Consider the following 27,515-nt stretch of genomic DNA (forward strand, 5'->3'; position numbering starts at 1 on the left):
TGGATTTTCATACCTGAACAATTTTGTAGGGTATTGGACAACATATACGGCAAAAAAATTGAAATCTCATACCCTATACTAGATACAACGTGCAAAAATCGGAGTCAATCTAACACGTGTTAGTCAACTCCGTTCCTGTACGTAACGAAACGACGTCGTTTTGATATGTGTTCTCAAAGTTTTAATTTTTTTTGCAAAACTGGGGACTCGACCCCGCGAGCCGTACTCACATGTTAAAATTTTGTTCATGCCTAATTTCTGAGAAGAAGAGGAAGAAATGAGAAAACGATATCTCAATTCGAAACCCTAGTATTCATAATTTCCTCCCAATTTAAAACGATTGACTACGGCTCGCGGGTTCAATGAACGTTGTGGGATCAGTTGGTATTCGGTGCTTCTCATGTGACTCCGGCTCGCGGGTTCGAGTCTCCAATTTTGCAAAAAAATTTAAAACTTTGAGAACACATATCAAAACGACGTCGTTTCGATACGCACCGTAACGGAGTTGACTAACAGCCGTTAGATTGACTCCGATTTTTGCACGTTGTATCAAGTATAGGGTATGAGATTCAAATTTTATTAAAGTTTAGGTTGAAAATATCCTACAAAATTGTTCAGGTATGAAAATCCACGGCGCAGACAGTACGGGTATGAAAACGACGTCGTTTTGATACACGTCAGCGTACACGTGTACGATGACTCAGCACCGTAACGGAGTTGACTAACACCCGTTAAATTGACTTCGATTTTTGCCCGTTATATCAAGTATAGGTATGAGATTCAAATTTTATTGAAGTTCAGGTTGTAAAATACCCTACAAATTTGTCCAGGTATGAAAATCCACGGTGCAGATAGTACGAGTATGAAAATCCCCTTTTCCCTTCAAACCTGCATAACACATCATGTTCGTAAAAAAAGAAGGAAGTTAACTATCAAAATCTACATCTCTGAGGACTGAGGTTTAGATATCTATATTCGCCCAACAATCAAAATATCCATCAATACCCAAATTTGGAATAGTTAACACATCATAAATTTGATATTAACTGTTATTGTTTAGGTCTGCTAAAATACCCCAAAAATTATACCCTATAACTGAGTTTGGATTGGTTATAAATGTTTCATGTAGCTTACAACATTTTTTTTTTGTTACTATATATTAGATTAGACTTTTGTTAGTGAAGCTAGACATACATTTTCTTAGTTAAATTGTGTAGCCTTATGACAGACTTTTGACAAACTCTAACTCGTATATAGAGATTATTGAGCAGAAAAATCAAACCATTCTGATCCTAATAGTTCTCAAAAACAGAAGAAAACAAGATTAAGCAAATGGAGAAATGTTGTCTTAACATTACAAACAAGAAATGATAAAGAATGCTACTTTTTCTTTTCCTTCTTTTTCATTATTAGCATTCGAAATAACTAACACGTAACAACAATGAAACCTTCAAAAAGAGAGAGACCGAATTCAGACAAAATGCGCTTTACCTCTAGTTTAACCGGACTAAACAAGACCGGTTAAACTAATTTCCAGTGTTCGTCGGGGGAGAAAAAAAACTTTGGCTCTGAAGTTAACTTACATGTTGGACTTAGCCATTCATCTCCATCGGACAATTGCTGATCCCCACGTTAAACCGGCTCCAAAACCGGATGTTGCTATGGTATGTCCTGGTTTAACTTTTCCGCTTCTAACTGCCTCATCAAGAGCCAGAGGGATGGAAGCAGCGCTCGTGTTTCCGTAATTAGCCAAATTCGATATGACTCGCTCCGGTGGGAAATGCAGCCTTGTAGCCACAGAGTCTATTATTCTCTGGTTCGCCTGCAAATATATTTCAAAAACTATACGTTTAACCATTTTCCAGTATACAAGTTTGAAACTTTCGCCATTTCAACTCGAATTTCAGGTCCATATCAATGACACTGAATAAATGATAAGTATACTTAACAACATTTGCTTTTTTACCATTTTTTACAAGGTTTTTGGTACGAAAGCTCTAAAATGTCGCCATTTTAGCTCAAATCTCATACCCATATTCGATGGAAATTGAATACATCATAAGTATATACTAATCGACATGCGTTTATTATACCATCTTTTACCAGGTTTCTGATACGAAAGCTCTAAACTGACCCCCATTTAAGCTTGAATTGATATCCTACTATAGAAGAAACTTAAATTAATGATAAGAAGATAACCTGATGGAGGAGGAGCCAATCGATGGCAGAAGCAGGAAGACCGGCTTTTTGTAAAGCAGACTCAATAGATTGAGGAACACATTTTACAGCAAAGCGAAAGACCTCTTTCCCATTCATCTGAATACAAGAATATGAAGATTGTTTTGGTGGAAAGTCTCCAAACACCGAGCCATTGGAGCTCGATTCACCATCGATTTGGGATTCTTTAATAGAAGCATTCAAATGTCTGAAAAAACATAGAATCTTACTGTGGGTTCTTGAGGGAAAAGAATAAGAAGATGGATCTTAAGAGGCCAAAAAATGGAATGTGAATCTAAATACCTTCGACCGTCCCCATCGCTGTGCACATCGAAACTGAACAAACCATCATCTTCAATATCACAAGCCTGCACGAAATGAAAGGACATCTCTTTAAGAAACAAAGATTGATCTTTTAAGCCAAGGTTTGATATGCACTGTGGCAAGCACTCATCTTATGATTGTGTTACTTGTGGTAATTTACTAAAGGTTATACTCTGTTTCAGTAATTCAATGAACATTATGTAAGAACTTTGGATATAATGAGCGCTCTAAATTGTTCAAAGCTTCATTAAGCACGGTACCTGAACAACCACAGCACCAGCAGCGTCCCCAAATAGAATGCAAGTCCCTCTATCCGTCCAGTCAACAAACCGAGACAAAGAATCAGCTCCGATCACTAAAACATTCTTAAAACCGCCTCCTGAAAAAAAACAGAAAGGGACAAGAATTATACACTTATCTTATTCATTACTCATCGATTTTGCATCTTATTTGTTGACTTTTACCCCTTATATGACAAGCAGCTGAAACTAGACCCAAAACAAATCCACTACAAGCAGCTGTGATATCGTAAGCCAATGGGTTCTTCGTGCAACCAAGTGCCTTTTGAATCTGCCATCAATAGAGAAATATTGCGAATCAAACAACGGGAACTCTTACTCCATCAAAGTGAAATTATAGAATAAAGGGTCAATAAAAATACCTGTGGAGCAGCACCGAATAGATCATCAGGAGTGGAAGTGCACATCAAGACTAAGTCAATATCTTCAGGAACAACCTCAGCCATTTCAAGGGCTTTGGTTGCTGCTTCTACTGCTAACCCAACCAAGCTATCTTTGCCTTCAATATGTAGTTTTACAAATTAATGTCTCTCTACACATCACTGAATAATACTCTTAACTTATCATAGCGTAACAGATCAAATGTTATATGTTACCTGAGACAACTCGACGGTTGCGAATACCAGTACGAGTAGCTATCCATTCATCATTAGTATCGACTATTTTAGCGAGATCATCATTAGAAATCAGAAGACTTGGAACTGCTGAACCACATCCAATCAATTTGCAGCCACTCGGCACTAGCCTTTAAGTAGATAGAACCAAAAAGAATCATGAATCAGAGACCGTCTTCAAAAGCAAACTTGTGATCATCTTAAAGCTAAGCAATTTAAGATCTTAAGCTAAGAGTTTTAGCCTAAGACTTAACAAGAATCAATCTTCCTGATCTCAGAATCTTTATCTTAAGAGCAAAGAACGATCTCAAATCAATGGATTACTAAAGAGAACATAAAAATGTGATCTTTTTAATTCACCTGGGTCGTTGATATTCAGAAGGAGACGACGAAGCATGCTTATCGATAGAGCTGACGCTAGAGCACAAAACCCATTTGGAGAATCGACTCGAAACGCAAAACCCAGATCCAGAAACTCTAATCGGAACATGGATTCTGCTTCGTAAGTTAGGAATTGAAGGATGAGTGAAGAACCCAGATGCATTCGCCATTGATTTGATAAGAGGAACAGAAGAAAAACAAAAGTTAAATGTTTTGGATACAACGAATCGAAGGATCTCTATGTCTGTCTCTCTCAGCTCGAAATTAGAGTAATTGAATCACCAAATGAATGAAAACTCGGTAGACAAAAATTCGAAATTTAGCTTCTTTTTTGTTTATTGCGTTGTTGTGTGTGTGTGAGAGAGAAGAAGAGTGACTAAAAAAAATCAAATCTTCGGAAGTACCGAAGCGAAGAGGAGACAGGGGAGGTGAGTGTGACAGCTCAATTTTGAGGAGATTCCAATGCTACCGTTTGTTCACTGATTCCTGATTAGTGTTTTTTTTTTTTAACAAAATATTCACAAAATTAATTAATTATAGATAAATATACTTGCATCCAATTTCATGTGGTAAATGGAAACATCAAAATCATATAATTGAGGATAGTTGGAATTTGATCTCTTCTTATTTAATTTATAGAGTTTTTTTTTTCTTGGGTAAATACCGGATTATCGAACTTTTAAGCGAGACAACCGTTTTTTGACCATTCGCAAGAGCTAGTGGCTCGTAAGCTTAGTATAATTAACCCTTATGACGGTTTGTTAGAGCAAATATATGCATGATGAGTCAGGACTACGATGACATTCATCATGCATATTTGTTCTAATAATAATCGCACATTAACTTTCTAATTGGTGGTGGGAAACACTTTCGTGTTTTTTGGCTAGAACGTCTTCCGGGTGAAATAGACGCGAAACTAAGGGATCATGTAGAATTGATCCTTTAGTAAACACAATTTATCTAGTTTCACTATAGTTTTTTATATAAAATCTTGTTTCAAATGGGAGAATTCTCATACGAATTACCATTTACCCATCCTTAGCACCAACTAATCATTTTGAAAACACAATTTAATAGATTAAATTTTTAAAATTTCATGGGTTTTGATTTGTTTGTTTTTTAACATGGGTTAGTAACTTAATATGAATAATTGGGACAGAAAACAACAGGTGGTTGAGTGTACCGGTCATATATTAGTAGGAGTTTGGTAAACAACTTGAAGAAGAATAAGAGATTAACCAAATCCACTTTCAAAATTTTTATTAAAGTGACTAAATTCAAAAGAACAAAATTTATTGCCTAAAAAAGCAAACGTGAAGGAAGAGGCAAATGTTACTTACATATGTAGGTGGTTGTGCACCGTTTTCTTAATAAACAGAACCTTCATAGTTTGGTGGATGAGACAGAGACGCAAAGAGGCTTTTGATGTTAGATTAGTAGTAAACGTTTATGCCACATTCGAAACACAAATCTGTCTTAATTGCAATTATAATGTACACAACAAAGTAAGAACTGCAAATTTGCAACCTTGTGAGCCAACGAACTCAAGCCGACTAGAATCAAACCTATTAAAGAAACTAAAAACACTAAAACTTCCGGATAGTGAGAAGACCATGAGACCATGATTAAGAACAGAGTAGACACAATCCCACTAGAATCAAACCAATTAAAGAAAGAAAATGAGTAATGAAACTGAAAAACTTCATAACTTGGAATACATGAGAGCATATGCTAAATTAAACCTGTACACATGAACGTAAGAAACGGGTTCTAGTAGCTTCGTCCTGATCCCATTCCACACCTTCAATCCATTCTTTCTCGCGGTATCTTATGACAAGTCCTTTTTCACCTTCCCAGCCACTTGTAGAATTGAACGGAAGGCTTTTCAGCTTTCGACATCTGATTGCAACGATTGTCTTCAGGCAGGGAAAAGGCAGAGGAGTCCAACATATGTTTATCAACTCCGGTACACTAGACAAGCGTAAGAATTTCAGCTTTCGAAAAGGAACAATCCCTGATCCTTCACTTACACTACTAGCCTTGTCTTTGCTTATTATATCTTCTAGTTGGTCGGAAGGAACATTCGATATCAACAGATGTAAGATTTGGAGCAAACATCAGCCTGTCAACTCCCGAAGGCATTTACAACCTTGTACCACATACACATCAGACAGACTCAAGAAGCATGGATTTATCGGATTGCGCAACAGATAGCTTGTGTTGCTTTGAATGCACGTCATATAGATCTTAATCTCAGAGATAGTGCAGCCAAGGAAGTCTAGAAACTGGAGTTTGTTCATAGTTGTGAAAAATGATATTCCAGATTATTGTAGTTGAAGACCGCTGATCTCTAAATCTCGTGTACAGCACATATATAAGCTTGTGAGAACTTAAAAACTGAACCAAACCTGTAATATCTTTCCAATACAAATAATTTCTAATTGTTTCAAGACTTGCAAGATCACCATTAGAAATCACAAGACTCCGAATTTCTGATCCACATCCCAATAAAGTTACAACCATTTATTAATAGCAAGTATGTTTCATGTGAAAGGCATAAAAATAAAGGAAAAACAGAAAGCAATACAGAGTTTGAAAGATGAGGGAGATAAAGAGAGAGAGAGAGAATTCAGCGGAAAGCAGCAGAGGGATAGAAAGTTTCCCTTTGGAACAAATTAAACCAAAATGACAATATTATCAACTTCGAACTTGCTCCCTTAGTATATATAACCGTGGTAACTTGGTAAGGGTATTAAATTGTCCTATAAGAAAAATTAACACACACAAAAAGAGACAAGAGGCATTAGAGATGGAAGCAGTTAGAATTCTTGAAAATGAAATAAGGAAAGAGGAGAAATGTTAGACCTGTCGGCATGAAGATAAGAATCGGATTTTCGTAGCTTCGTCCTCCCATTCCACACCTTCAATCCATCTCGTCTCATCGTATGTTATGACGAGTCCATTATCACCCTGCTTGCCACTTTTGGAATTGAGTGGAAGCTTTCTCAGATTTTGACATCTTTTTACTTTGACAGTCTGTAGACATGGAAAGGGTAGAGGACTCCAATAGATATTCTTCAGCCACCCTAGCTGAAATAAAATAAGTTCTTTCAGCTTTTGAAAAGGAACAATCCCTGAAATTTGTACCTCGCAAGCTTTCTCTTTGTTTATTATATCTTCTAGTTCGTTTGCCCCTGAAACATAAAGTTTTCTAAGATTTGGAGCAAACATCAGAAACGTCAATTCCCTCAGGGCTTCACAATCTTTTATAAACACTTCGACAAGGCTCAAGAAGCTGCATATCCTTCCCATCTTTATCTCAGAGATTCCGCAGTCTTCAATTCTGAATTGGCTAAGCTTGTCCATAGTTCCTGAAAGTGATATTCCAAATGATTCCCGACATCTGTGATGATGAATATTTATCGGTGATGATAAATATTTTCCAGAGATCGTAAGAAATCGTGAACAACTCATCAACCTATGAGAGCTCAAAAATGGCTCCAGACCTGGATTGATAGTTGCGGTTAAAATTTCTAAATGTTCCAAACTTTCCAACTCCTTCACTGTGTCGAGATCCCATAGAAACCAAGAATTATTACGTAATTTCAAAACTTTCAAATTATACAGACTTGATATCCCAGCAATACTCTGAAGATTCGATGTATACTCCAAATCCAAGTGAATTAGTTTTTTCAACTTTCGCAGACCCTTCTTTGGCAAACGGCGTGTACCAGTTAATCTCAAGTTGAGATATTGCAAGGAAACTAGATTTGATATTCCTTCTGGCAATTCATAGAGCCTTTCATTATGTGATAGATCCAGGACAGCTAGCTTTGGCATGTAATTGAAGAATTCACTCGAGATCATTTCTATTAATCCACTTCCCAGGAGCAAAGTTGTGAGTTCCATACATTCAAAACTGCCAATGAGATGACGAATCTTGTTCTCCATCAACGACATCTTTCTCACAGCATTCCAATTCTTAACCTTTGGAATTTCAGGTAAGCCAACACCTGCACGCACAATGAAGGCCTCTTTTTGTTTTCCCAGTTCAGAAGCAATCCATAAAGCCATTTCACGAACAACATCATGCATAGTGACAAAACTTTGTCCAAACCTATTAACCCCCTCCATCAACAATGATGAGCGAACAAGACTACCGATAATCTCATAACCCTTGTCCTCAGCCCTTTCTATACCTTCACTTCCATCTATAATTTCCTCGCATATCCAGTACTCTATCAATTCTTCTTTCAGAATACTAGTATCTTCTGGAAATAAAGCGCAATACAGCAAACACGATTTGATATTCTCCCCCTTAAGACTATCGTAGCTATACTTCAAAAGCGGAAGGATCTTATCGTCCATGCCAGAAAACTCTGCAGCGTATGAATTGAAAACTTCTACAGCGTGACGCCATTCTTGTATTGTCTTCTTGCAAGACATGGTCTCACCTATGACGTTGAGGGCCAGTGGTAGGCCACAACATTTTCTTGCAATTGTTCTTGCAAGGTCGGGGATTCCTGGATCACAATCAAGTGTTATCTGTCCAACCTTTTCTTGGAACAAATCAAATGCGACGTTTTCCGTCAAGCATTTGACTTCCATTGGGTCTTTAACCCCCATGCGCGCACATACTTCCTGAGAACGAGTTGTAAATGACAATTTACATCCTTTTTGTGATCTTGGATCCGGAACTCCGATCTCAGTTAATTCCACCTTCTCCCATATGTCATCTAAAAACAAGACAAATCTTTTTTTCTTTAAGAAATTGAATAAACGATCAGCCTTCTGATTTTTATCTTTTTGGTTCCACTGCTCTCCACCAAGACCAACTTTCTGAGCGATTTCATCTTGAATCTTCTCCACATGTAACTCTTTAGACACCACAACCCAAATCACAAAGTCAAATCCACGTCGGTCGTTACTGAACTTATTGTGGATCTGTGAGAAAAGCGTTGTCTTCCCTACACCGCCCATACCATACATACCCATAATACTAACTCCATCTTCCATGAGATGTTTCCACGCTTTCTCGAGCATTGCTTCTTGACCAACAATTATCGGTTGAAGTCGTCTTTCCTCCAACTCAGGTGTTAGAGGTTTGGCAACAATCTCTTTAATATCTTTACTTTTGAGTTTCTCAACCTCACCCAACGTCAAGAAAACATTTTTCCCGTAACGATAGCTCGATAGTAAACTCTTAGAACAAAACCCACAAAGGCACAGCCTTTTAATTTCAACATCTTTATCACTAACAAGGGTGTTGAATTTATCTTCCACTTTCGCAACTCTATTAAGCCATACCTGGAATTCGGAAAGCCTTTGTAGACCTCTATCCTCTTCTCTTGTGAGCTTTCTTTCCAAATCATCCCGCTTAGCCTTGAGCTCTTCCATGGTTGTCTCCAAAGCCACAAGATTCTTTTTGAGATTGTGAGTATAACCTCTTTTCTCTTCTAGCCATTGAGAGACTTTATTCACCGATTGATCCAAAGGTATTGAGAGGGAAACACAATTCCCCATTTACAAAAAAAAAAACACTTAAGATCTTGAAGCACCCTGCTAAGTAGAGAGGATGCAGCGAATAATTGTAGACGTTCTTTTTAGTCCACAAGAAATACAGATAGTGCTCGATCGAGTGAGTCCAAAGACTTTGAAATATTTAGCAATTTGCATAGTTTTTTTCTATTGGTCAACTTGGAAAATTTGTTTTCTTAAAAAAAAAAATTTGTTAGTTATTTTCGGTTTTTTGGTAAACAAAATTGTGGTTTGTTGACCGAAGAAGACTTGAGGATAAAATTCACTGTTCCTGTGAAATTCTAATACCGAATTGTATCTAAATCTCGAGATTAAACACTTAACATGCCTAAGCTATTGAAATTCACGAAACAAGATGACAATTACAATCACACTTATCACTAAAGCCCCTTTTTTTGTGCAGGATAACGAAAGCTTATGTTTCACTGTTCCTATAAAGATTACTTAAGACTTAACGATAATCAATCTTTCTAATCAAACTCTCAACTCTCAACTTTGCATTCATTGTACAAACAGTTTTTTTTAATGAATATAATTTTACATTCATTAAAAAAAAAACATCTTTCTTCTCCAAACCTTAATAACAAAAGAACTATCTCAAATCAATGGGCTATTATTAGTGGGTTGTATTGGGCTTAGCCTTGTGTTATACGTTATACTAGCTCGGCAAGTCTTATCAATATCGAGTCAAGTTTCATGTGTTACTTCTATTGTTTTCTTGATTGCGAACTTCAAAATCCGTTCTTAAGTTTTGTTTTGTGATCTTCGCTGTGAGAGCATAGTATGGCTGGCGACTATGAAAACAGCACTGCGAGAAGCGGACCATTGTAGATTCTGGAGATGAAATAGATCGTGGATCCGGGGCTTACATTTCTAGTTCGTTTTTTTGTTCATGACTCTTCACAATATGTCACCGGGAATATATACATTTTCGATTCTGGAGCTACACTGCCTGGTGTGCCCATTTTTTCTTCTCTCTAATAAGAATGAAGTCTTTTTACATTGAATGGCAGTATTGGCATTAACTTCTTCGGTTTTGTTTATGACTACGTAGAGAAATCTTGATAAGCTTGAGAAATTAAGTGATGATCTTCCCATTCGTCTCTGTATGTCTCTGGATGGGCTTCCTTCCTCACAACATTCGCCAAACACATCTCTTTCCTCCATTCCTCTGTTTCTGAGCACCCGCATTGCGAAGCCAACCAATTATCGTACTCAAACTGCGAACAACAAAATTGTCATTGATGTGTTTCTGTTCAGCTTTGGTTTATTTATTTTTTTATCTGCGGAAACTTGGGATGTTTTAACCTGAGTATTGCCCATACGATGAGTATATCGCTTTGGAATCCCTTGGAATTCAAGTGTGGAGTAAAAGGTTTTGATTTCCATTATCATATCTTCCTTGGAAGGAAGCGGTATCCGACCCGACAAAACACCCGCGATCCACTTGCTTTGCAGCTCAAACATAGGGAAAGGTAACACCTGAAATCCGATTTGTTATGGATTAAAACGTTGAGGGGAAAATGTGAAAAAGTTTTAAGAGCAATTTAGAGGTGTGTACCTGCCATGGTATCCCGATGAAAGAAAGCCAAGGTGCAAATGCTGGAGGGAAGACGTCTTTGTACAATGGTCCGACACGGTTATCATCTACACTGACAATTCCATTCGTATCAAGAAACGGAAAGTGATACTTATACCTACGGAAAATAAATACCTTTGTTAAATAACCACACCATAAGAAAGAAAACAGAAATTAAATTAAAGAAAGAATGCATACCCAGTGCAATGCATAATAATATCAACCGAAATCGTCTTCCCGTTCTGAAAAACCACCGAACCATCCTCATGGACACACTCAATCTGCATGAGATTCAAGAAAACATAAAATTGTTTTTCCTCCTAATCATCAAATTACGTTAAGTATTACTCTTAGGAGCTAACGTTAACCCACCGATGAATGCGTCCATAGATTATTGTAACCGGTCTGTTTGATAAACGTATCAGCTGGATTTGACCTACAAGCCACATGAACCTCTTTGGCAAATGTAGCAATGTCCCTACTTATATCCTCAGCGCTTGAAGAGTTTCCAATAAGCACAACAACCTAATCGATACCAGAACAATCTTCACATCAATTATGATTAAGATCGTTAAGGAATTAAACATTATGATCAATGAAAAGTACCTGATCTTTGAACGGTTCCGGAATACAGTAATTATGGCTATGCATCTCTTTCCCTGGCCAAGAACTTATACCTAAAAGTTCCAAAGAAAAAATCACAGTCACACTTCTCATTCAGTCTTAAGTTTCATGAAATTCCAATACTGAATTCCTCTTTTTTATTTCTTCAAAGATTTTTTTACTCAATCATTTTAACCAAAACATATAATTTTATCATTTGAAATTATTAATCATCTAAAACGAAAATGTTGTTTTTTCATTGTTTAATATTAAACAACTTTTTTGTAAATAATATAATTTGACCATTCAAATTTAATTTAATGTATAAGAATTTTCAATTTGAATTAAAAAATATCAACTAAAAAACAAAAAAAATTCTCAATATCTAACAAAATTTCACAAAAATTTGAGGATTAATATAAAAAAAAAAAGAATATGTTTAACATAAAATATAAATATTTTCCTTTATTTAATACTTCAAAATAATAATTGAAATCAAGTTTACTTATATATTACCAGGAATTTCAGCGAGACGAGGTTCAACATAATGTCCATTACAAACAACAACAGCATCATATATCTCATCCCGACGAACTCTCTTCTCCTTCTCCGTTGATTCAACTCTCCATTTCCCGATTTCTCCTTCCGCCGCCGGAGGAACCTTCACAACCTCCGTCTCAAACCTAACCATCTCCTCAATCCCAAACTCTCTAGCGAAATCTTTCAAATACGCCAAAACTTCACCGTGACTCGGATACCTCCTCGGATCTCTAGATTCCGATACACCGGAACGAACCACGAACGGGTAGTCTCTGTATCCGGTACACTCTCGGGTACCGTTGATTCGGAGAGATCTATAGACGCTTGAATGAACAACGGATCGGGTCGGGTCAACACTTAACGGATCCGATTCGACTTCATCGGTGTAGATCCAGGTTCCTCCAACTTGTTTTTGCTTCTCGAAAACGACCACCGAGTGACCTTCCCGTCGAAGCTCTCGCGCCGCCACTAGACCGGCGGGTCCAGCACCGATAACTGCCACGTGGTGTGATCTGATTGGTGATAATGCAGGTTCCATTTAAAAAAAAAAAATCTAACTCTGGTATAGTGTTCTGAAAATAATTAAGTTGGTGTGTTAGAAACTTACACGGATCTGTTTATAGAGACGTAGATTGCCACGTTGAATGGTTGGTTTGGTTTAGAGAGAAGTGAAGGTTGTTATTATCAAACTTGTGTCATTGTATCTCTTCTTCTCCACCGACACAGACACAGTGAAACAGCAATCAATATGAGCAATCATCAAACTGTGAGATTCCTTTTGCCCTTTCACTTTCTTGATGATAGTGATCTTTATGTATAGTTTGATTTGTGCTATCTTGATCAAGCAGGTGTTGAGGCAATTGGAGCCATGGTGTGAGCTTAATGGTAAAGTGGTTCTTGTGACAGGAGCTTCGTCTGGTATAGGGAGAGAGATCTGTATTGATCTTGGCAAAGCTGGTTGTAAGATTATTGCAGCGGCTCGTCGTGTTGATCGTCTCGATTCTCTCTGTTTTGAAATCAACAGCTTTGGTTTAACTGGAATTCAAGCCGCAGCTCTTGAGTTAGATGTTTCATCAGACGCAGACACTATTCGAAAAGTGGTTAAAGAAGCTTGGGAAATCTTTGGAAAGATAGATGTTTTGATTAACAATGCTGGAATCAGAGGCAATGTCAAGTCGAGTTTGGATTTGTCAGAAGAAGAATGGGATAAAGTCTTTAGAACCAACTTAACTGGATCTTGGTTAGTATCTAAATTCGTCGGTGTTTTGATGCGTGACGCTAAACGTGGTGGTTCGGTGATAAACATCTCGTCGATCTCTGGGCTTCACCGTGGTTTACGGCCAGGTTGTCTTGCGTATGCTTGTTCCAAAGGCGGTGTTGACACCATGACGAGGATGATGGCTATTGAGTTAGGTGTTTATAAGATCAGAGTGAACTCGATCGCACCGGGGCTTTTCAGGTCAGATATTACTCAAGGTCTTATGCAGAAAGAATGGCTCAAGAAAGTTACCGAACGAACTGTACCGTTAAAGATGCAACAGACCGTGGATCCAGGGCTTACATCTCTCGTGCGTTATCTCATTCATGATTCTTCTCAATATGTCACTGGGAATACTTACATTGTCGATTCTGGAGCTACATTGCCCGGTGTGCCCATCTTTTCTTCTCTCTGAAAAATCATAATCAAAATCTTGTGTGTTTGTACACTGTGATAAGAATGAAGTCTTTTCCAACAAATGGTAGTATTGACATTAACATGAAATTTACTTTGTTTTGTTTATGCGTACAAAGAGAAATCTTGATAAGCTTGAGACACTAAGTGATGATCGTCCCATTCGTCTCTATAAGTCTCTGGATGGGCTCTCTTCCTCACACCAGTCGTTAAATACATCTCTTTCCTCCATTCCTCTGTTTCTGAGCATCCGCATTGTGAAGCCAACCAATGATTGTACTCAAACTGCCAAAAAACAAAAACGTTGTTAAATGTGTTTCTGTTTGGTTTCCGTTTAGATTTGGTTTTCTGAGTGGAAACATAAGAGAATTCATACTTGAGTAATGCCCATTTGGTGAGTATATCGCTTTGCAATCCCTTGGGCTTCAAGTGTTGCGTATAAGGTTTTGATTTCCATTAGCATATCTTCCTTTGAAGGCAGTGGGATCCGACCTGACAAAACACCCGCGATCCACTTGCTCTGCAGCTCAAACATAGGAAAAGGTACAACCTGAAAATTGGATTTGTTACAGATTATTTAACATATTAAGAAGTTAAAAAAAATATGACATTGCTTCAGAGCAATTTAGAGCTGTGTACCTTCCATGGTATCCCGATGAAGGAGAGCCATGGTGCAAAGGCTGGAGGGAAGACGTCTTTGTACAATGGCCCGACACGGTTATCATCTACAGTAACATTTCCATTGGTTTCAAGAAACGGGAAGTGATACTTATACCTATAGAAAGTAAAGAGTTTTGTTAAACAAGCACACTTTTTAAAAACAAAACCAAAAACGAAAGAGAGAATGAATACCCAGTGCAATGCATAATAACATCAACCGAAATCGTTTTCCCGTTCTGAAAAACCACTGAACCATCCTCATGGACACTCTCAATCTGCGTGACACAAGAAAACATAAAAATGGTTCTCCTCCTGATCAAGGCTAAGTACTAATGATGAGCTAGCTAACCCACCATTGAATGCATCCATAGATGACTGTAACCGGGCCGCTTGATAAACGTATCAGCTTCATTTGACCTACAAGCCACATGAACCTCTTTGGCAACTCTAGCAATATCCCTACTTATATCATCAGCACTAGCAGAGTTCCCTATAAGCACAACAACCTAATAACCAATGCAACACAAAACTTCACATCAATTATACACAACATGATCTTTCAAATAACATCACACTAAAGAATCGAACACTATCATCTTTAAGAATGAGTACCTGATCTCTAAACGGTTCGGGTGTACGATAATTATGACTATGCATCTCCTTCCCTGGCCAAGAACTTATACCTAAAAGTTTCCAAGAACAAAATCACAATCACACTTCTCACTGTTCCTATGGAAGCTTCGATGAATCAATGGAGATTACCAGGAATTTCAGCGAGACGAGGTTCAATATAATGTCCATTACAAACAACAACAGCATCATAAATCTCATCACAACGAACTTTCTTCTCTTTCTCCATAGATTCAATTCTCCATTTCCCAATTCCTTCACCACCGTCACTGTCCACCGCCGGAGCAACCTTCACAACCGCAGTCTCAAACCGAATCATCTCCTCAATCGCAAACTCCTTAGCGAAATCTTGCAAATACGCCAAAACTTCACTATGACTTGGAAACCTCCTCGGATCTCTAGATTCCGATACACCAGAACGGATCGTGAACGGGAAATCTCTGTATCCCATACACTCACGAGGGAGATTAGTTCGGAGAGAGCCATAGACGCTCGAATGAACAACGGATCGGGTCGGATCAACGCTTAAAGGATCGGGTTCGATATGATCGGTGTAGATCCAAGTTCCTCCGACTTGTTTTTGCCTCTCGAAGACGACGACCGAGTGACCTTCCCGTCGAAGCTCTCGCGCCGCGACTAATCCGGCAGCTCCGGCGCCGATAACTGCCACGTGGTGTGATCTGATTGGTGATAAGGAAGGTGCCATTGGGTCTTTTATGAGATTCGTTAACGATGGTGAGAATATACTAACGGCCCTTTGAATAAATATCTGGCCCAAAAACTCATGAACCACACAATTGAAAAAAAATAATAATAATAAATTCCAGAGAAATTATTTAAACGCTGCGTTTTTATGGATTTTATCAAATAGCTAACCACTTCAAAATTCTTTCGTTAGTAAACCGGTTTGGTTATAAGTTCTAAACCAGAACCCCATTGATTTGCTTATCTCTCCGTGTAAGGGTTTTGCGATTTGCAGAGAGTGAGATTGAGAAATGGAGAAGATGAGGAGATCGATGTCGAGTGTATTTACATCGAAGACGATGAGATTTCTTCATCTTAATCTCCAGGGGAAAGGTAATCCTCGAATTGCTCCTTCTTTCATTAATCTTTGTTGGGGAAGAGGTTTCGCTAGTGGCTGTGATGATTACAGAGAGATATTGAGAAATGGGCTACAGGATATAAAGTTAGATGATGCAGTTGGTTTGTTCAGTGTTATGGTACAGTCTCGTCCACGCCCTTCAATCATTGAGTTCAGTAAATTGTTGAGTACCATTGCTAAAATGAAGAAGTTTGATGTTGTCATCTCTCTCGGCGAGCAGATGCAGAAGTTGGGGATTTCACATAATCTCTATACTTACAATATTTTGATCAACTGTTTTTGCCGCCGCTCTCAACTCTCTCTTGCTTTAGCTGTTCTTGGAAAGATGATGAAACTAGGCTATGAGCCCAGCATTGTTACGCTTTCTTCGCTGCTCAATGGCTACTGTCACGGTAAGAGGATATCCGAGGCTGTAGCTTTGGTTGATCAAATGGTTGAAATGGGATATAAACCTAATTCGGTGACATTTACAACTCTAATCCATGGGCTTTTTCTCCACAACAAAGCTTCAGAAGCTGTGGCTTTAGTTGATCAAATGGTTCAAAGAGGCTGTCAACCAGATCTGGTTACTTATGGTAGCATAGTATATGGAGTATGTAAGATAGGTGATACTGATTTGGCTTTAAGTATTCTCAAGAAGATGGAAGAAATAAAAATAGAGGCTGATGTTGTGATCTACAGCACAATCATTGATGGTCTTTGCAAATACAAACATATGGATAGTGCGCTCCACCTATTCAACGAAATGGAGAACAAAGGAATTAAACCAAATGTTGTTACCTACAACTCCCTCATTAGTTGCCTTTGTAATTACGGAAGATGGAGTGATGCCTCTAGACTCCTAAGTGATATGATTGAGAAGAAAATCAACCCCGATGTAGTCACCTTCAGCACATTGATCGATGCGTTTGTGAAGGAGGGGAAGCTTTTAGAGGCTGAGAAATTGTTAGATGAGATGATCCAAAGGTCTATAGATCCTAATACTTTCACTTTCAATTCACTGATCAATGGGTTTTGCATGCACAATCGCCTAGATGAGGCCAAGGATATGTTTGATTTGATGGTTAGCAAACGTTGTTTCCCAGATGTAGTGACATATAATACTCTCATAAATGGATTTTGTAAGACTAAGAGAGTAGATGATGGAATGGAACTTTTCCGCGAGATGTCTCAAAGAGGATTGATTGGCGACACCGTCACTTACAACACACTAATCCAAGGGTTTTTTCAAGCTGGAGATTGTGATATGGCTCAAGAAACTTTTAGTCAAATGGATTCTTTTGGTGTCTTTCCTGATCTTTGGACTTATAACATTTTGTTAGATGGACTTTGTAATAACGGGAGGCTAGAGAAAGCATTGGTGGTATTTGAGTGTTTGCAGAAGAGTGAAATGGAACTTGATATATTCACATATAATATTATGATTGAAGGGATGTGCAAGGCTGGGAAGGTGGAAGATGGGTGGGATCTATTTTGTAGCCTCAGCCTTAAAGGAGTGACGCCTAATGTTGTAACCTACACTTCAATGATCTCAGGATTCTGTAGGAAAGGTTTAAAGCAGGAAGCATATGCTTTGTTCAAAAAAATGAAAGAAGATGGGCCTCTTCCTAATAGTGGTACTTATAACACCCTAATAAGGGAGCATCTTAGAGATGGTGACAAAGCAGCATCAGCTGAACTCATCAGAGAAATGAGGAGTTGCAATTTTGGTGGAGATGCTTCAACCATTGGCTTGGTCACTAACATGTTACATGATGGGAGATTGGATAAAAGCTTCCTCGATATGCTTTCTTAAAACACTTGCATCATCCACCAGAGAAAAAGCTGTGCGGTGAATTAACGTTTTTGCTTTTTATTCTAATGACAAGTTGTTGTAATGTCTGGTCAATATAAAATATGACTAATTCTGTTTGTTATTTTCTTGCTGGGTTACGGACAAGAGTTGATGCAATCACTTGTTCTCTTGTTGAGACAAGAATAGTCTTCAAAGACAGAGAAGCTCGCTCTTATCATGAACATTTCAAACTTCAAATGATGTTTGTTATATGTAAGTCCCAATCTTTTTCGTTGTTATATATATCTTTATTTCTCCTCATAATGCAAAAGTATTTTGTGATTGTGAGTTGATATACTCTTATCTGGTTTTAGATTCGATAGTGTAGTGGAACAGAGTTAATAACTAATTTTGTTTAGCTAAACTTGTATGGTAATAATTGAGTTAGCCATTTAGGTAACTAATATGTTGTTCTTTTAATTTTTTCTACTGCATATTAAGGAAGTTATATAATTTTATTGTGAAAACAAATTGGACAAAGCAAGATCTTTTGACTGCAGCAACAAGCTATGGCTCTTGTTTATTCTCTTTCTTTATTCAAGATTCGATTAAAGAACTTGGATAGTTAGATGTGAATTTGACGAAATCTTCATATGCTTCAGCGATGAGGTGATCATCATCCCAATCGTCCTTATATTTATTGGATTGGGCTTGTATTCTCTTGAACACGTTGTAGAACATTTGCTCTCTCCATTTTTCGATTCGAGGATAGTCACATTGATCAGCAAGCCAATTATCGTATACAAACTGGAACCAAAACAAAAATCATTCAAATTAATGTAAGTTTTCTTTTAGATAACGTTTATCATACATGTTACGGAAAGAAATATGGTACGAACCTGAGAATCTAATTCTGCCATAAGATGTGTGTATCTTTTGGGAATACATGAGGCTTCGAGCTTTGCATAAAACATCTTTGTATCTTCCATCATCTCTTCTTGTGAGGGGAGTTTAACCCTACCCGCCAAAACCACGGCTACCCACTTGCTTTGGAGTTCAAACATTGGAAAAGGAGTGACCTATAAACATCCAAAACATTAACTAATAAGTCTATTGACATAAAGAGTCTTCCACTTGTAAAATCATTAACATGCTTATATAATGGTCCAACACGGTTATCCTCAACGATTACTTCGCCTTTGGTGTCGAGAAATGGGAAGTAATATTTGTACCTAATCATATAAAAAGTCTCATTAAAATGTTTCAAATACACATTCATTATATATTATGAGTTGAACTATCACCCGGTGCAATGCATAATGGTATCGGCGTAAACCGTCTTTCGATTCCAAATACCACCGAACCATCTTCTCGGACAGTTTCAATCTGCAATGCATGTAGATAAGAAGTAATCTTCTGGATTTGATTTGATCAAATAAATAAGGTTGATGATGAATTTGATTCTTACTGTAGAGTGAAGCCATAAGTTGTCGTAACCGGGAAGTTTTTCGTATGTTTCCGGTGTAGTTGATCTTGAAGATACATGGACTTCTTTTGTAACATTTGCTATATCCCTACTTATATCGACTCCGCTCACTGAGCTTCCGATCACCACCACCACCTAAAAGATTCAAACTTCATTATAGAAACACAATGACGATCATAAAGATTCATATAATGATTATGAGATCTGATTTGTTTTTGTTTTTACCTGATCTCTAAATTGATCTGGAACTCGATAATTGTGGCTGTGAATTTGTTTTCCTGGCCATGAATCTATGCCTGGAAAAACATTTGCCATCTTTTAACATGCTTTTGTTTTAAAATGACTTTTTTGAGTTTTGCATTACAAGTTTACAACGAAACAGAGTATGTCATATAAAGAAATATTCGTAGGTGTTGTCTTGAACAGAGAAAACAGAAATATTTAAATTATAATTCATATTTATAAACCTTTCGATTTATTTTGACGAGTAAGTTGGTTAATTAGGATAAAAATTCTCTTGTTATTATTACAGAACAAAAAAATCACATACTCTGTTTTTCAAGAGACTCTGTTTTTTTAAGAGATTATTACACGGAAAAAAAAGTTTGATTTTTTAAAAATAAGAAATCAGCTGATTAATTAGGAGAAAAATACTCAGTTATTTATTTTTAGTTTTATACATAGCAATAAAATTAATCTGGTTTACAATTTAATATTTTCTGGTTTATTAAGCAAATTTAAAGGAAAACTATGGAAAATGAGTGGCTAATTATTACCAGGGATTAGAGCATGACGAGGCTCCGTATAGTGACCGTTACAAACGACGACGGCGTCATAAATCTCGTCGGAGACATCACCGGAGTTTCTAGATTCGACTCTCCACTTTTTGGGATTCTTCGCCGCCGGCTCAGCCCTCACAACCTCCGTGTCGAACCGAATCATCTCGTCGATCTTGAACTCCCTCGCAAAGTCTTTCAGGTAAGCAAGAACCTCACTATGACCCGGATGTCTTCTCGGATCTCTAGACCTGTTCTCGGGTCGGGTTGAAAACGGAAAATCGGTGAAACCCATGCATTCTCGCGGGATGATGGTTCGGAGAGAACTGTAGAGGCTCGAATGGATTACGGGTCGGGTCGGGTCGATGCTAAGTGGGTCGGGTTCCACGTTAGGCGTGTAAGCCCACACGCCTCCGATTTGGTTCCCACGTTCGAAGACAACCACAGAGTGGCCACTGCGGCGGAGCTCTCGAGCTGCCACGAGTCCTGCTGCTCCGGCACCGATTACTGCTACGTGGCATGATGTGGTTGGAGGATTCACTGCTGGTACCATAATTAATTAGGATATGTAATTGTCATGTTAATATGTGATTATAAAGTGTTTTCAAATCTTTTGGTCATATAGACTTTGTGGGAATGACGTCGATGTGTTAATTATATAAGGAGAAACACAACGTACTTGTCTCGTGTCATTTTCACCAAAACTGTGTAACCTCTAAATTCTGAAGTGTTTATAGAGTTTCAGTTTTTAGTGGTTTAAAAAGTTCAATTCAAATCATTCTTGGTTTTGAAATAAAAGTAAAACAGAACAAGTTTGAGCTTCTATCTGAAGATTCTCATTGGGATCAGTAGTCACCCAAACCGTGATTAAACTATATGTGTAATTTGAGGACGTAATTTGATATATAGACAGTTTTTTGAAAAAAGTATTTTGCGAACTACACTTTACTATCTGGTAACTTTGAATATGAAAGGATTTCAAATTATTTTGTACCTTAATAATTAAAAGATTTATGACGCAGCAAAAGTGAAAAATGAGTGTGACAGTCTCACATGACAAGAGTGATAAATGATATGAGACGCAGTCGCCAATTATGAACAGATAAAAAGAGAATCTTCATTGAAGTTAGCAACTTCACTTTGATCACTAAACTCTGACGTCTCAAATTTTATCATGGTTAAAGGATAATATAGTATTTGATAGTATATATTACTCATTCCGTTTCGTTTTAATTTTCGTTTTAGAGTTAAAATTTTGTTTCATAATAGTTGTCGTTTTAAGTTTTCGATGCAAATGTTTGGTTAAAATTCCAGTTTTATCCCTACCTGTTTTAATGTTTCGGCCAATGAATTTTTTTATAAAATATATTAATAGAGGGTAAAACAAAAAATTTAATGTTTTTCTTAATTTGTGTGATAAAATCTTAAACGACAACTAAAATGAAACGGAGGAAGTATACGACAAAATCTTGGGCACACAAAAACAAAAGAGACAATATACTGAAGTTACGTACATGATTTTGCACTTTTTTTCCGGTGTTTCAAGTCTCGAAGTACTCCTATCTTCACATTCGCCAATTGGGATCAATCAAAATATGTTTGCTTCGTGAATTTCGAGAGAACCTTGCAGCTAGATTTGGCAACAACTGAGAAAACAAAATTCATCAATATTTTGTTTCAACGAGAGTATGTCATAAAAAAGGTAAGTAAAGACATATTCTATCCATTTTATAATATAAGATGTTTTAGATAAAACAATTTATTTTACAATATAAAATATTTTCAATTATTTATATAAATTATAGATTAATTACTATTTTATAATTATTTCTATTATTCAATCTATTTCATGATTAGTTGAACTTTTTAAAGTAAATTCTTTTAATTTACGTGTTTTTAGCTAATATATCTCTTATATTTGGAAACCGAAGACGTACAATTTTGTAAAATGTAATTCAGAAATTATATTTAATTATTCAATATCTGATTGATCATGTGTGCTTTGTTTATTGTTTACATAGTTATATAACATTTAAATAAATTTTCTGTTGAAAACTTTAACAACAATAAAATCGGTCAAAAAACAAACAAAAAAAACCTCTAACATTTTAACTTATTTTTTAAAACAGAAATAAATAAATAAAACCAGTAAAATGTGAGTTTTAGGTGGATTCTTATAGCGATTTAAAAGTAGTTAAACCTCAACTTAGTTTTTGTATTTAATTTTAAAATTTGTGGGATTGTTTTAAAATTTTAAAATTGAAAGAAAACAGGAATTGTTTTATCTTTCAAAAACAGAAGTTTTTATAATTTTACTTAAAAACGTTAAATGCAAAATTTTCATTTCAAACAGTCGTGGCCTTTAATCTAGTTACAGTCTTAAAACAGTAACATGTTACCAACATACGTTACAGTCTTATCAGTATGTTACCACTATACGTTATCCAATTATATATTTGTATACGTTATCTTTATCAGTCGTGGTGAAATCAAATTTAGATAATTCGTCGTTGGAAACTCCAGTAGTCAATTAATTGTCCAATTTTTTATCTATCTGTACTCTACTTAATTAATAATGCAGAACCATGTAAGGAATGGTCAAATTCTTCTTGTAAGAAAAAGTCAATTGGATGACTCATTTGCTTCCAATGAAAGAATCCAAAAACCAAAAGGAGGGGACTATACATTCATTTAAGGACACTCTTTGTAGAACAAAAACCACAAACAATTGCACAATGAACAAGGCATTCATAAAAACTTCCCGAAATTAACTACATACTTTTATTTTTAACAAATTGGTCCTGCAAGCAAAAGTTTTTAGGCACCATGAAGCTAATTCCAGAGATCAAACAACATGTAACCCTTGTCAAGAAGACCCACACACTCTTATAGTCTATTTACTTCCACATTATTTTCATAATTCAATGACCTTTGAATCCAAACAAGTAGACACCTTTACAAGCATAGTCATATTTCATCTTCCGGATTCGAGAAAACGAGAAGGATGAAAGCTGATCAGATTTTGTCTAGCGAAATCTTCATACGCTTCTTCCATGAGATCATCGTCATCCCATTCATCACGAAAAGTTTCTGGTTGATTAGAAAGTCTCTGGTAACCGCGAGTTACTTCTTGATCTCTCCAATGTTCAACATGTGGGAATCCACATTGGTCTGCGATCCAATCGAGGTACTCACACTACAAAAAAAAACAAAATTTTATTGAAACTATGTTCTTTTCAAGTTGTTATATTACCCTTAACTATCATATTTGTCATTAAACAATGTCGTACCTGAGATTTACCCAACTTATGTGTATATCTTTTGGGAATACCTAATGCTTCTTGTGTTTCATACGACAACTTAAGATCATCCATCATTTCATCTACCGAAGGAAGTGTAACTCGTCCAGACAAAACTGCAGAAACCCATTTGCTTTGGACTTCAAACATATAGAATTGTAGACCCTGGTTATAAGAATTCAACGATCAAACCAAGAAATTAATTTATGAGTTTTCTAGAAAATCAAGAAGAGTTGAATCACTCAAAACTTTGAAAAGATCTAATCGATTAAAACTAACTAACCATTGCTGGTAAACCGATGAAAGAAAGTCCGGGAGCAAGCGCCGGTGGAAAAATATGCTTGTAGAGAGGTTCAACACGGTTGTCATCAACCCTCATATAATTATTGGTTTCAAGAAATGGAAAGTAATACTTGTACCTTCACATAACCAAAAAAAATATATATGGTAAATCACACAATTCATGATGCTAAGTAGTTCCATTGTGTAATAAAAGAAAACTGAAAATAGGGAAAGTTAAATACCCGGTACAATGGACAATGGTATCGGCATGTACCACCTTCCCATTTTTGAAAACAATGGTACCATCCTCGTGGGCGGTGTCTATCTGCATAATATCAAAAGAACAAAAATACAAAATGATTAATAGAAGCAACAATTTTATTGTAATTGGTTTTTAATTGGATTCTCATGAACTATTATATTAGAGTAATCAAGATGTGTACCAGTTTAGTATTGGTTAATATTGGTTTAGTCATTGTAAATCAATTGTATCGGCTATATAAGAGCCTCTCATGTAACAAGATTGGATTAAGAAGATTAACAAAAATTCACGATTCTTCTTCGTTCATCACTTCTAACATATTATAATTGAACTTGTTATAACTCAACAAAAACAAATTATCAAGTTTTAAACCAATTTATACGAAAAAGTCCTAATTACCTCAGAGTGCATCCAGAGATTGTTATTAGGTACGGGACGCTTTTCAAATGTGTCGGATTTACTTGCTCTAGATGCGATATGAACTTCTTTTGCGACTTTAGATATGTCTCTACTGATATCGGCTCCACTCGCAAAATTCCCGATCACCACCACTACCTGCAAATTTATGTATGATTTAGTCAACGTTTGGTTTATTTTATTACAGTTAAAGATGTATCAAAGCAAATCAATCTATTTCATTTAATCCATCCCACATGGGTGAAACCAAAAGTGACTTTTATACATTTTAAAGAGTACTATATGTGATTATTAATTATTATTTAATAAAATGTGTTTTGCGAATCTGCGATTATATTCTTTGTTCGTGGATGCTACAACTCTCCAGAAGATCTGACTATACCGACATATATTAAATCATTTAAAACAAATTCGGCGATTATCTGCGGTCCACAATCAAATGGATTTATTCACTGAAAAGGCATTTAGAATCGAATAAAGTAAAAAGAACATAAACTAGAAAGCGTACGTAACAACTAACAAGAATTTCGTCACCATCAATAACTCCTCTTTCATTTTTATTTTCATATATGTATTGGTTTCTTCTCTCAACACGTATCCCAACTTTTAAATATATTTTTATATACTTTATTAACTTAAAAGTCTAAAATAAAGATTTTGCGTGTTGACAAAAAACAAAGCGAGTAAAGTTACGTGTTGTATCATCGTTTTGTTTTCTAGAAAAATTGAGACTTGGTCCGTACGTTAGGTTAATATATTGAAAGATTGTAGCTGTAAATAATAAAGTCAATTTGTAGTAAAAAGAAAAAGTTAATACAAAGGTGTCATATATTTTGAAAATACCTCATCTTTGAATGGATCAGGAACTCGATAACTGTGGCTGTGAGTTTGCTTCCCCGGCCATGACTCAATTCCTATACAAAATATTCACAAAATTAAATTATTACGATTATTGTGAAAATTTAACAGATTTATCTTTAAAATATAAAATTGTACTAATTTTTTTCTTAAATTATTAAGTATATAAAGTTTTGATTCTTACCAGGAATTTGAGCGATGTTTGGTTCTGCAAAATGTCCACAGCATACCACAACGGCGTCATAGATCTCATCTTCGGAAAACCCGCCGGCGGTTTTAGACTGGACTCTCCATTTACCGTTAACCGGTTCAACCCGAACCACCTCAGTCTCGAACCGGATCATCTCCTCTATGTTAAACTCTGTAGCAAAGTCTTGAAGGTACGCAAGAACTTCCCTGTGACTCGGATACCTTCTAGAATCTCTTGACGGATCATCGCTACGTGGCACGAACGGAAAATCCTTGTAACCCATACATTCTCTGGGGAGATTGGTTCGGAGAGACTCGTAGACGCTCGAGTGGACTATGGGTCGGGTCGGGTCAAGACCAAGCTCGTCGGACTCGGTTTCAGGTGTGTAAACCCAAAGACCACCTACTTGTTTCTCTCGGTCAAGGACCACAACGGTGTGACCTTCACGACGGAGCTCTCTGGCCGCTACTAAACCGGCTGCTCCGGCCCCGATCACCGCCACGTGTTGAGAATTGATTGGACTAGGAGCTGGTGCCATTTCTCAAAATTTTCAATGCTAAATGATTATGTTTTTCTTTTTGTTGGTAGAAATGTAAGAAGTAGAAGGATTGTTGTGTAAGACTCTACGGTCTCGGTATGGTTTATATAGGAAAATTGAAACTATTATACTCCATTTTAAAAATGAACGCGTTATTTAATATTTTAGCCGATTGCCTTAATTAAGTGTATACTATTAAATATACGTTTATTTATCCGGTTTCTTAACACGTAAGACTAATCTTCACTGGTAGTTGACACAAAAAAACTTTTTTTCTTCCGAAACTTTTGATTTGTTTACTTGTTAGAGCTTCCGTCTATATACTTTAGTGGAAGAAAATAGAATTTGTAAACGAGATTTGTGGGAAAAGAAACTATTGAAAAACAAAAATTTATAGTTGACAAAAACACTAATGATTATCAAAAAAAGAAAATCTAAGTCGACAAAAAAAATTAAGGGAGACTCACAAAAATGCCCCTTTTTCAATACTCTTTTTCAAAAATGCACCATTTGGCTGTCTATTTTTAAAAATACTCCTTTTTATGTACAAAATGACTAAATTACCCTTCTTTTAATAAAAGATATCACAAATATATAAGGAAATATAACAAAATTAGGTCCACAAAATACAAAATATTTTTTGGCGGGAAAAGTGATCCCGCAATTTTTCCCGCCAAAACACTTGTAAAAACTTGTAAAACTTTTAAAATACCTTGTAAAATTTTCCCGTATAATTTTTTCCAGCCAAAAAATTTTCCTGCAAAAGTGATTCCGTAATTTTTTTGGCGTTAAATTATTGGCGGGAAAAATTTACAAGGTATTTTAAAGGTTTTTTACAGGGTATTTATAAGGTTTTACAATGTATTTTAAAGGTTTTACAACGTATTTATAAGATATTATAAGATTTTACAAGCTATTTTATAAGGTTTTACAAGTTACAAGGTTTTACAAGTTTTTTATAAGGTTTTACAAGTTATTTGTACCTTGTAAAAACCTTCTAAAATACATTGTCAAACTTTACAAAACACTTGTAAATACTCCGTAAAACTTTTAAAATACCTTGTAAATTTTTCCCGCCAAAAAAATTGCGGAATCACTTTTCCCGCAAAAAAATTTTGGCGGTATAATTTTACAAGGTATTTTAAAGGTTTTTACAAGTGTTTTGGCGGGAAAATTGCGGGATCACTTTTCCCGCAAAAAAATATTTTGTATTTTGTGGACCTAATTTTGTTTCAAATAAGGATAAAATGGTCATTAAAAATTAAAAGAGGGCAAACTTAAAAATGGACTTTCAAAGAGGGCATTTTTGAAAAGGAGTATTGAAAAAGGGGCATTTTTTACAATTTCTCAAAAATTAATGATTATATAAAGAGAAACATATACTTCTTCTGTTTTACAAAGAGTGTCGTTTTAAAGTTTTAATCTCGTTTCAAAGAGTGTCGTTTTGTGTTTTCAATGCGGTTTTAAAGACTAA

At 36.3% G+C, this 27,515-nt stretch overlaps 9 protein-coding genes across 11 annotated transcripts in view; 2 read left to right on the plus strand and 7 right to left on the minus strand.

Moving 5' to 3' along the window:
- The window catches only part of LOC9324074 (cytosolic sulfotransferase 1), a 3,516-nt gene extending 1,916 nt beyond the window's left edge, over positions 1 to 1,600 (minus strand). The window contains 1 exon segment of the mRNA XM_021035043.1: positions 1,584 to 1,600. Within this exon segment, the coding sequence (XP_020890702.1) occupies positions 1,584 to 1,600 (17 nt within the window).
- Positions 1,285 to 4,299, minus strand: LOC9324075 (3-oxoacyl-[acyl-carrier-protein] synthase III, chloroplastic). The gene is made up of 8 exons (XM_021035928.1): positions 3,815 to 4,299; positions 3,437 to 3,585; positions 3,203 to 3,339; positions 3,006 to 3,111; positions 2,802 to 2,920; positions 2,521 to 2,585; positions 2,200 to 2,425; positions 1,285 to 1,822 (listed from the first exon to the last, which is right to left on the minus strand). Exons 1-8 carry the CDS (start codon positions 4,003 to 4,005, stop codon positions 1,601 to 1,603), a joined length of 1,215 nt encoding a protein of 404 aa, XP_020891587.1. The 5' UTR covers positions 4,006 to 4,299; the 3' UTR covers positions 1,285 to 1,600.
- Positions 4,300 to 6,302: 2,003 nt separating this feature from the next.
- Positions 6,303 to 9,440, minus strand: LOC9324076 (probable disease resistance protein At1g63360). Its single transcript, XM_021035390.1, has 2 exons — positions 6,701 to 9,440; positions 6,303 to 6,597 (listed from the first exon to the last, which is right to left on the minus strand). The coding sequence occupies exons 1-2, from the start codon at positions 9,356 to 9,358 to the stop codon at positions 6,553 to 6,555; spliced, it is 2,703 nt and encodes a 900-aa protein (XP_020891049.1). The 5' UTR covers positions 9,359 to 9,440; the 3' UTR covers positions 6,303 to 6,552.
- Positions 9,441 to 10,198: 758 nt separating this feature from the next.
- Positions 10,199 to 12,672, minus strand: LOC9324077 (flavin-containing monooxygenase FMO GS-OX-like 3). Its single transcript, XM_002887968.2, has 7 exons — positions 12,072 to 12,672; positions 11,559 to 11,629; positions 11,325 to 11,477; positions 11,151 to 11,233; positions 10,935 to 11,070; positions 10,682 to 10,855; positions 10,199 to 10,593 (listed from the first exon to the last, which is right to left on the minus strand). The coding sequence occupies exons 1-7, from the start codon at positions 12,631 to 12,633 to the stop codon at positions 10,420 to 10,422; spliced, it is 1,353 nt and encodes a 450-aa protein (XP_002888014.1). The 5' UTR covers positions 12,634 to 12,672; the 3' UTR covers positions 10,199 to 10,419.
- On the plus strand, positions 12,534 to 13,857 carry LOC9324078 (3-oxoacyl-[acyl-carrier-protein] reductase FabG). Its single transcript, XM_021034530.1, has 3 exons — positions 12,534 to 12,626; positions 12,719 to 12,861; positions 12,944 to 13,857. Exons 2-3 carry the CDS (start codon positions 12,844 to 12,846, stop codon positions 13,766 to 13,768), a joined length of 843 nt encoding a protein of 280 aa, XP_020890189.1. The 5' UTR covers positions 12,534 to 12,626; positions 12,719 to 12,843; the 3' UTR covers positions 13,769 to 13,857.
- Positions 13,684 to 15,827, minus strand: LOC9322531 (flavin-containing monooxygenase FMO GS-OX-like 4). 3 transcript variants are annotated; one of them, XM_021034528.1, is made up of 8 exons: positions 15,190 to 15,827; positions 15,040 to 15,110; positions 14,781 to 14,933; positions 14,620 to 14,702; positions 14,407 to 14,542; positions 14,144 to 14,317; positions 13,863 to 14,052; positions 13,684 to 13,764 (listed from the first exon to the last, which is right to left on the minus strand). In XM_021034528.1, exons 1-7 carry the CDS (start codon positions 15,761 to 15,763, stop codon positions 13,873 to 13,875), a joined length of 1,371 nt encoding a protein of 456 aa, XP_020890187.1. In that variant the 5' UTR covers positions 15,764 to 15,827; the 3' UTR covers positions 13,684 to 13,764; positions 13,863 to 13,872. The 3 variants fall into 3 exon arrangements, with proteins under 3 accessions (XP_020890187.1, XP_020890186.1, XP_020890188.1); XM_021034527.1 differs by lacking the exon at positions 13,684 to 13,764 and having other exon boundaries at positions 13,787 to 14,052; XM_021034529.1 differs by lacking the exons at positions 13,684 to 13,764; positions 13,863 to 14,052; positions 14,144 to 14,317; positions 14,407 to 14,542; positions 14,620 to 14,702 and having other exon boundaries at positions 14,818 to 14,956.
- A 137-nt stretch (positions 15,828 to 15,964) lies between these two features.
- On the plus strand, positions 15,965 to 18,409 carry LOC110231126 (pentatricopeptide repeat-containing protein At1g63330). Its single transcript, XM_021036059.1, has 2 exons — positions 15,965 to 17,990; positions 18,088 to 18,409. The coding sequence occupies exon 1, from the start codon at positions 16,053 to 16,055 to the stop codon at positions 17,952 to 17,954; it is 1,902 nt and encodes a 633-aa protein (XP_020891718.1). The 5' UTR covers positions 15,965 to 16,052; the 3' UTR covers positions 17,955 to 17,990; positions 18,088 to 18,409.
- A 26-nt stretch (positions 18,410 to 18,435) lies between these two features.
- On the minus strand, positions 18,436 to 21,010 carry LOC9324079 (flavin-containing monooxygenase FMO GS-OX-like 7). Its single transcript, XM_021036060.1, is given in 8 exon segments — positions 18,436 to 18,740; positions 18,833 to 19,008; positions 19,011 to 19,165; positions 19,238 to 19,283; positions 19,286 to 19,319; positions 19,402 to 19,554; positions 19,645 to 19,715; positions 20,196 to 21,010. Coding segments are annotated over 8 exon segments (1,398 nt in total). The 5' UTR covers positions 20,749 to 21,010; the 3' UTR covers positions 18,436 to 18,530.
- Positions 21,011 to 22,881: 1,871 nt separating this feature from the next.
- Positions 22,882 to 26,463, minus strand: LOC9324080 (flavin-containing monooxygenase FMO GS-OX4). Its single transcript, XM_002887971.2, has 7 exons — positions 25,498 to 26,463; positions 25,299 to 25,369; positions 24,438 to 24,593; positions 24,019 to 24,101; positions 23,778 to 23,913; positions 23,486 to 23,659; positions 22,882 to 23,391 (listed from the first exon to the last, which is right to left on the minus strand). The coding sequence occupies exons 1-7, from the start codon at positions 26,039 to 26,041 to the stop codon at positions 23,170 to 23,172; spliced, it is 1,386 nt and encodes a 461-aa protein (XP_002888017.1). The 5' UTR covers positions 26,042 to 26,463; the 3' UTR covers positions 22,882 to 23,169.
- Between the last annotated feature and the right edge of the window lie 1,052 nt (positions 26,464 to 27,515).

The sequence above is a fragment of the Arabidopsis lyrata genome, assembly GCF_000004255.2.
Source record: "Arabidopsis lyrata subsp. lyrata unplaced genomic scaffold ARALYscaffold_2, whole genome shotgun sequence".
Taxonomy (NCBI): Eukaryota; Viridiplantae; Streptophyta; class Magnoliopsida; order Brassicales; family Brassicaceae; genus Arabidopsis; species Arabidopsis lyrata.

Bases quoted from the DNA above. Each gene is read 5' to 3' on its own strand.
- LOC9324076 (XM_021035390.1), bottom strand. From the start codon at position 9,358: ATGGGGAATTGTGTTTCCCTCTCAATACCTTTGGATCAATCGGTGAAT. The intron at 6,598-6,700 runs GTCTAACATTTC...TTTTTCTTATAG, and splicing joins TCTTATCTTCATGCCGACAG to GACAATTTAATACCCTTACC.
- LOC9324075 (XM_021035928.1), bottom strand. From the start codon at position 4,005: ATGGCGAATGCATCTGGGTTCTTCACTCATCCTTCAATTCCTAACTTA. The intron at 3,586-3,814 runs GTGAATTAAAAA...ATCTACTTAAAG, and splicing joins TCTGAATATCAACGACCCAG to GCTAGTGCCGAGTGGCTGCA. The intron at 3,112-3,202 runs GTATTTTTATTG...TATTGATGGCAG, and splicing joins TATTCGGTGCTGCTCCACAG to ATTCAAAAGGCACTTGGTTG.
- LOC9324080 (XM_002887971.2), bottom strand. From the start codon at position 26,041: ATGGCACCAGCTCCTAGTCCAATCAATTCTCAACACGTGGCGGTGATC. The intron at 23,914-24,018 runs GTATTTAACTTT...GGTTATGTGAAG, and splicing joins ACCATTGTCCATTGTACCGG to GTACAAGTATTACTTTCCAT. The intron at 23,392-23,485 runs GTACGACATTGT...TTTTTTTTGTAG, and splicing joins ATAAGTTGGGTAAATCTCAG to TGTGAGTACCTCGATTGGAT.
- LOC110231126 (XM_021036059.1), top strand. From the start codon at position 16,053: ATGGAGAAGATGAGGAGATCGATGTCGAGTGTATTTACATCGAAGACG.
- LOC9322531 (XM_021034528.1), bottom strand. From the start codon at position 15,763: ATGGCACCTTCCTTATCACCAATCAGATCACACCACGTGGCAGTTATC. The intron at 14,934-15,039 runs GTACTCATTCTT...ATTGGTTATTAG, and splicing joins CCGAACCGTTTAGAGATCAG to GTTGTTGTGCTTATAGGGAA. The intron at 14,053-14,143 runs GTATGAATTCTC...GTTTTTTGGCAG, and splicing joins ACCAAATGGGCATTACTCAA to TTTGAGTACAATCATTGGTT.
- LOC9324077 (XM_002887968.2), bottom strand. From the start codon at position 12,633: ATGGAACCTGCATTATCACCAATCAGATCACACCACGTGGCAGTTATC. The intron at 11,234-11,324 runs GTGGGTTAACGT...AATCTCATGCAG, and splicing joins ATCTATGGACGCATTCATCG to ATTGAGTGTGTCCATGAGGA. The intron at 10,594-10,681 runs GTTAAAACATCC...TGTTGTTCGCAG, and splicing joins ATCGTATGGGCAATACTCAG to TTTGAGTACGATAATTGGTT.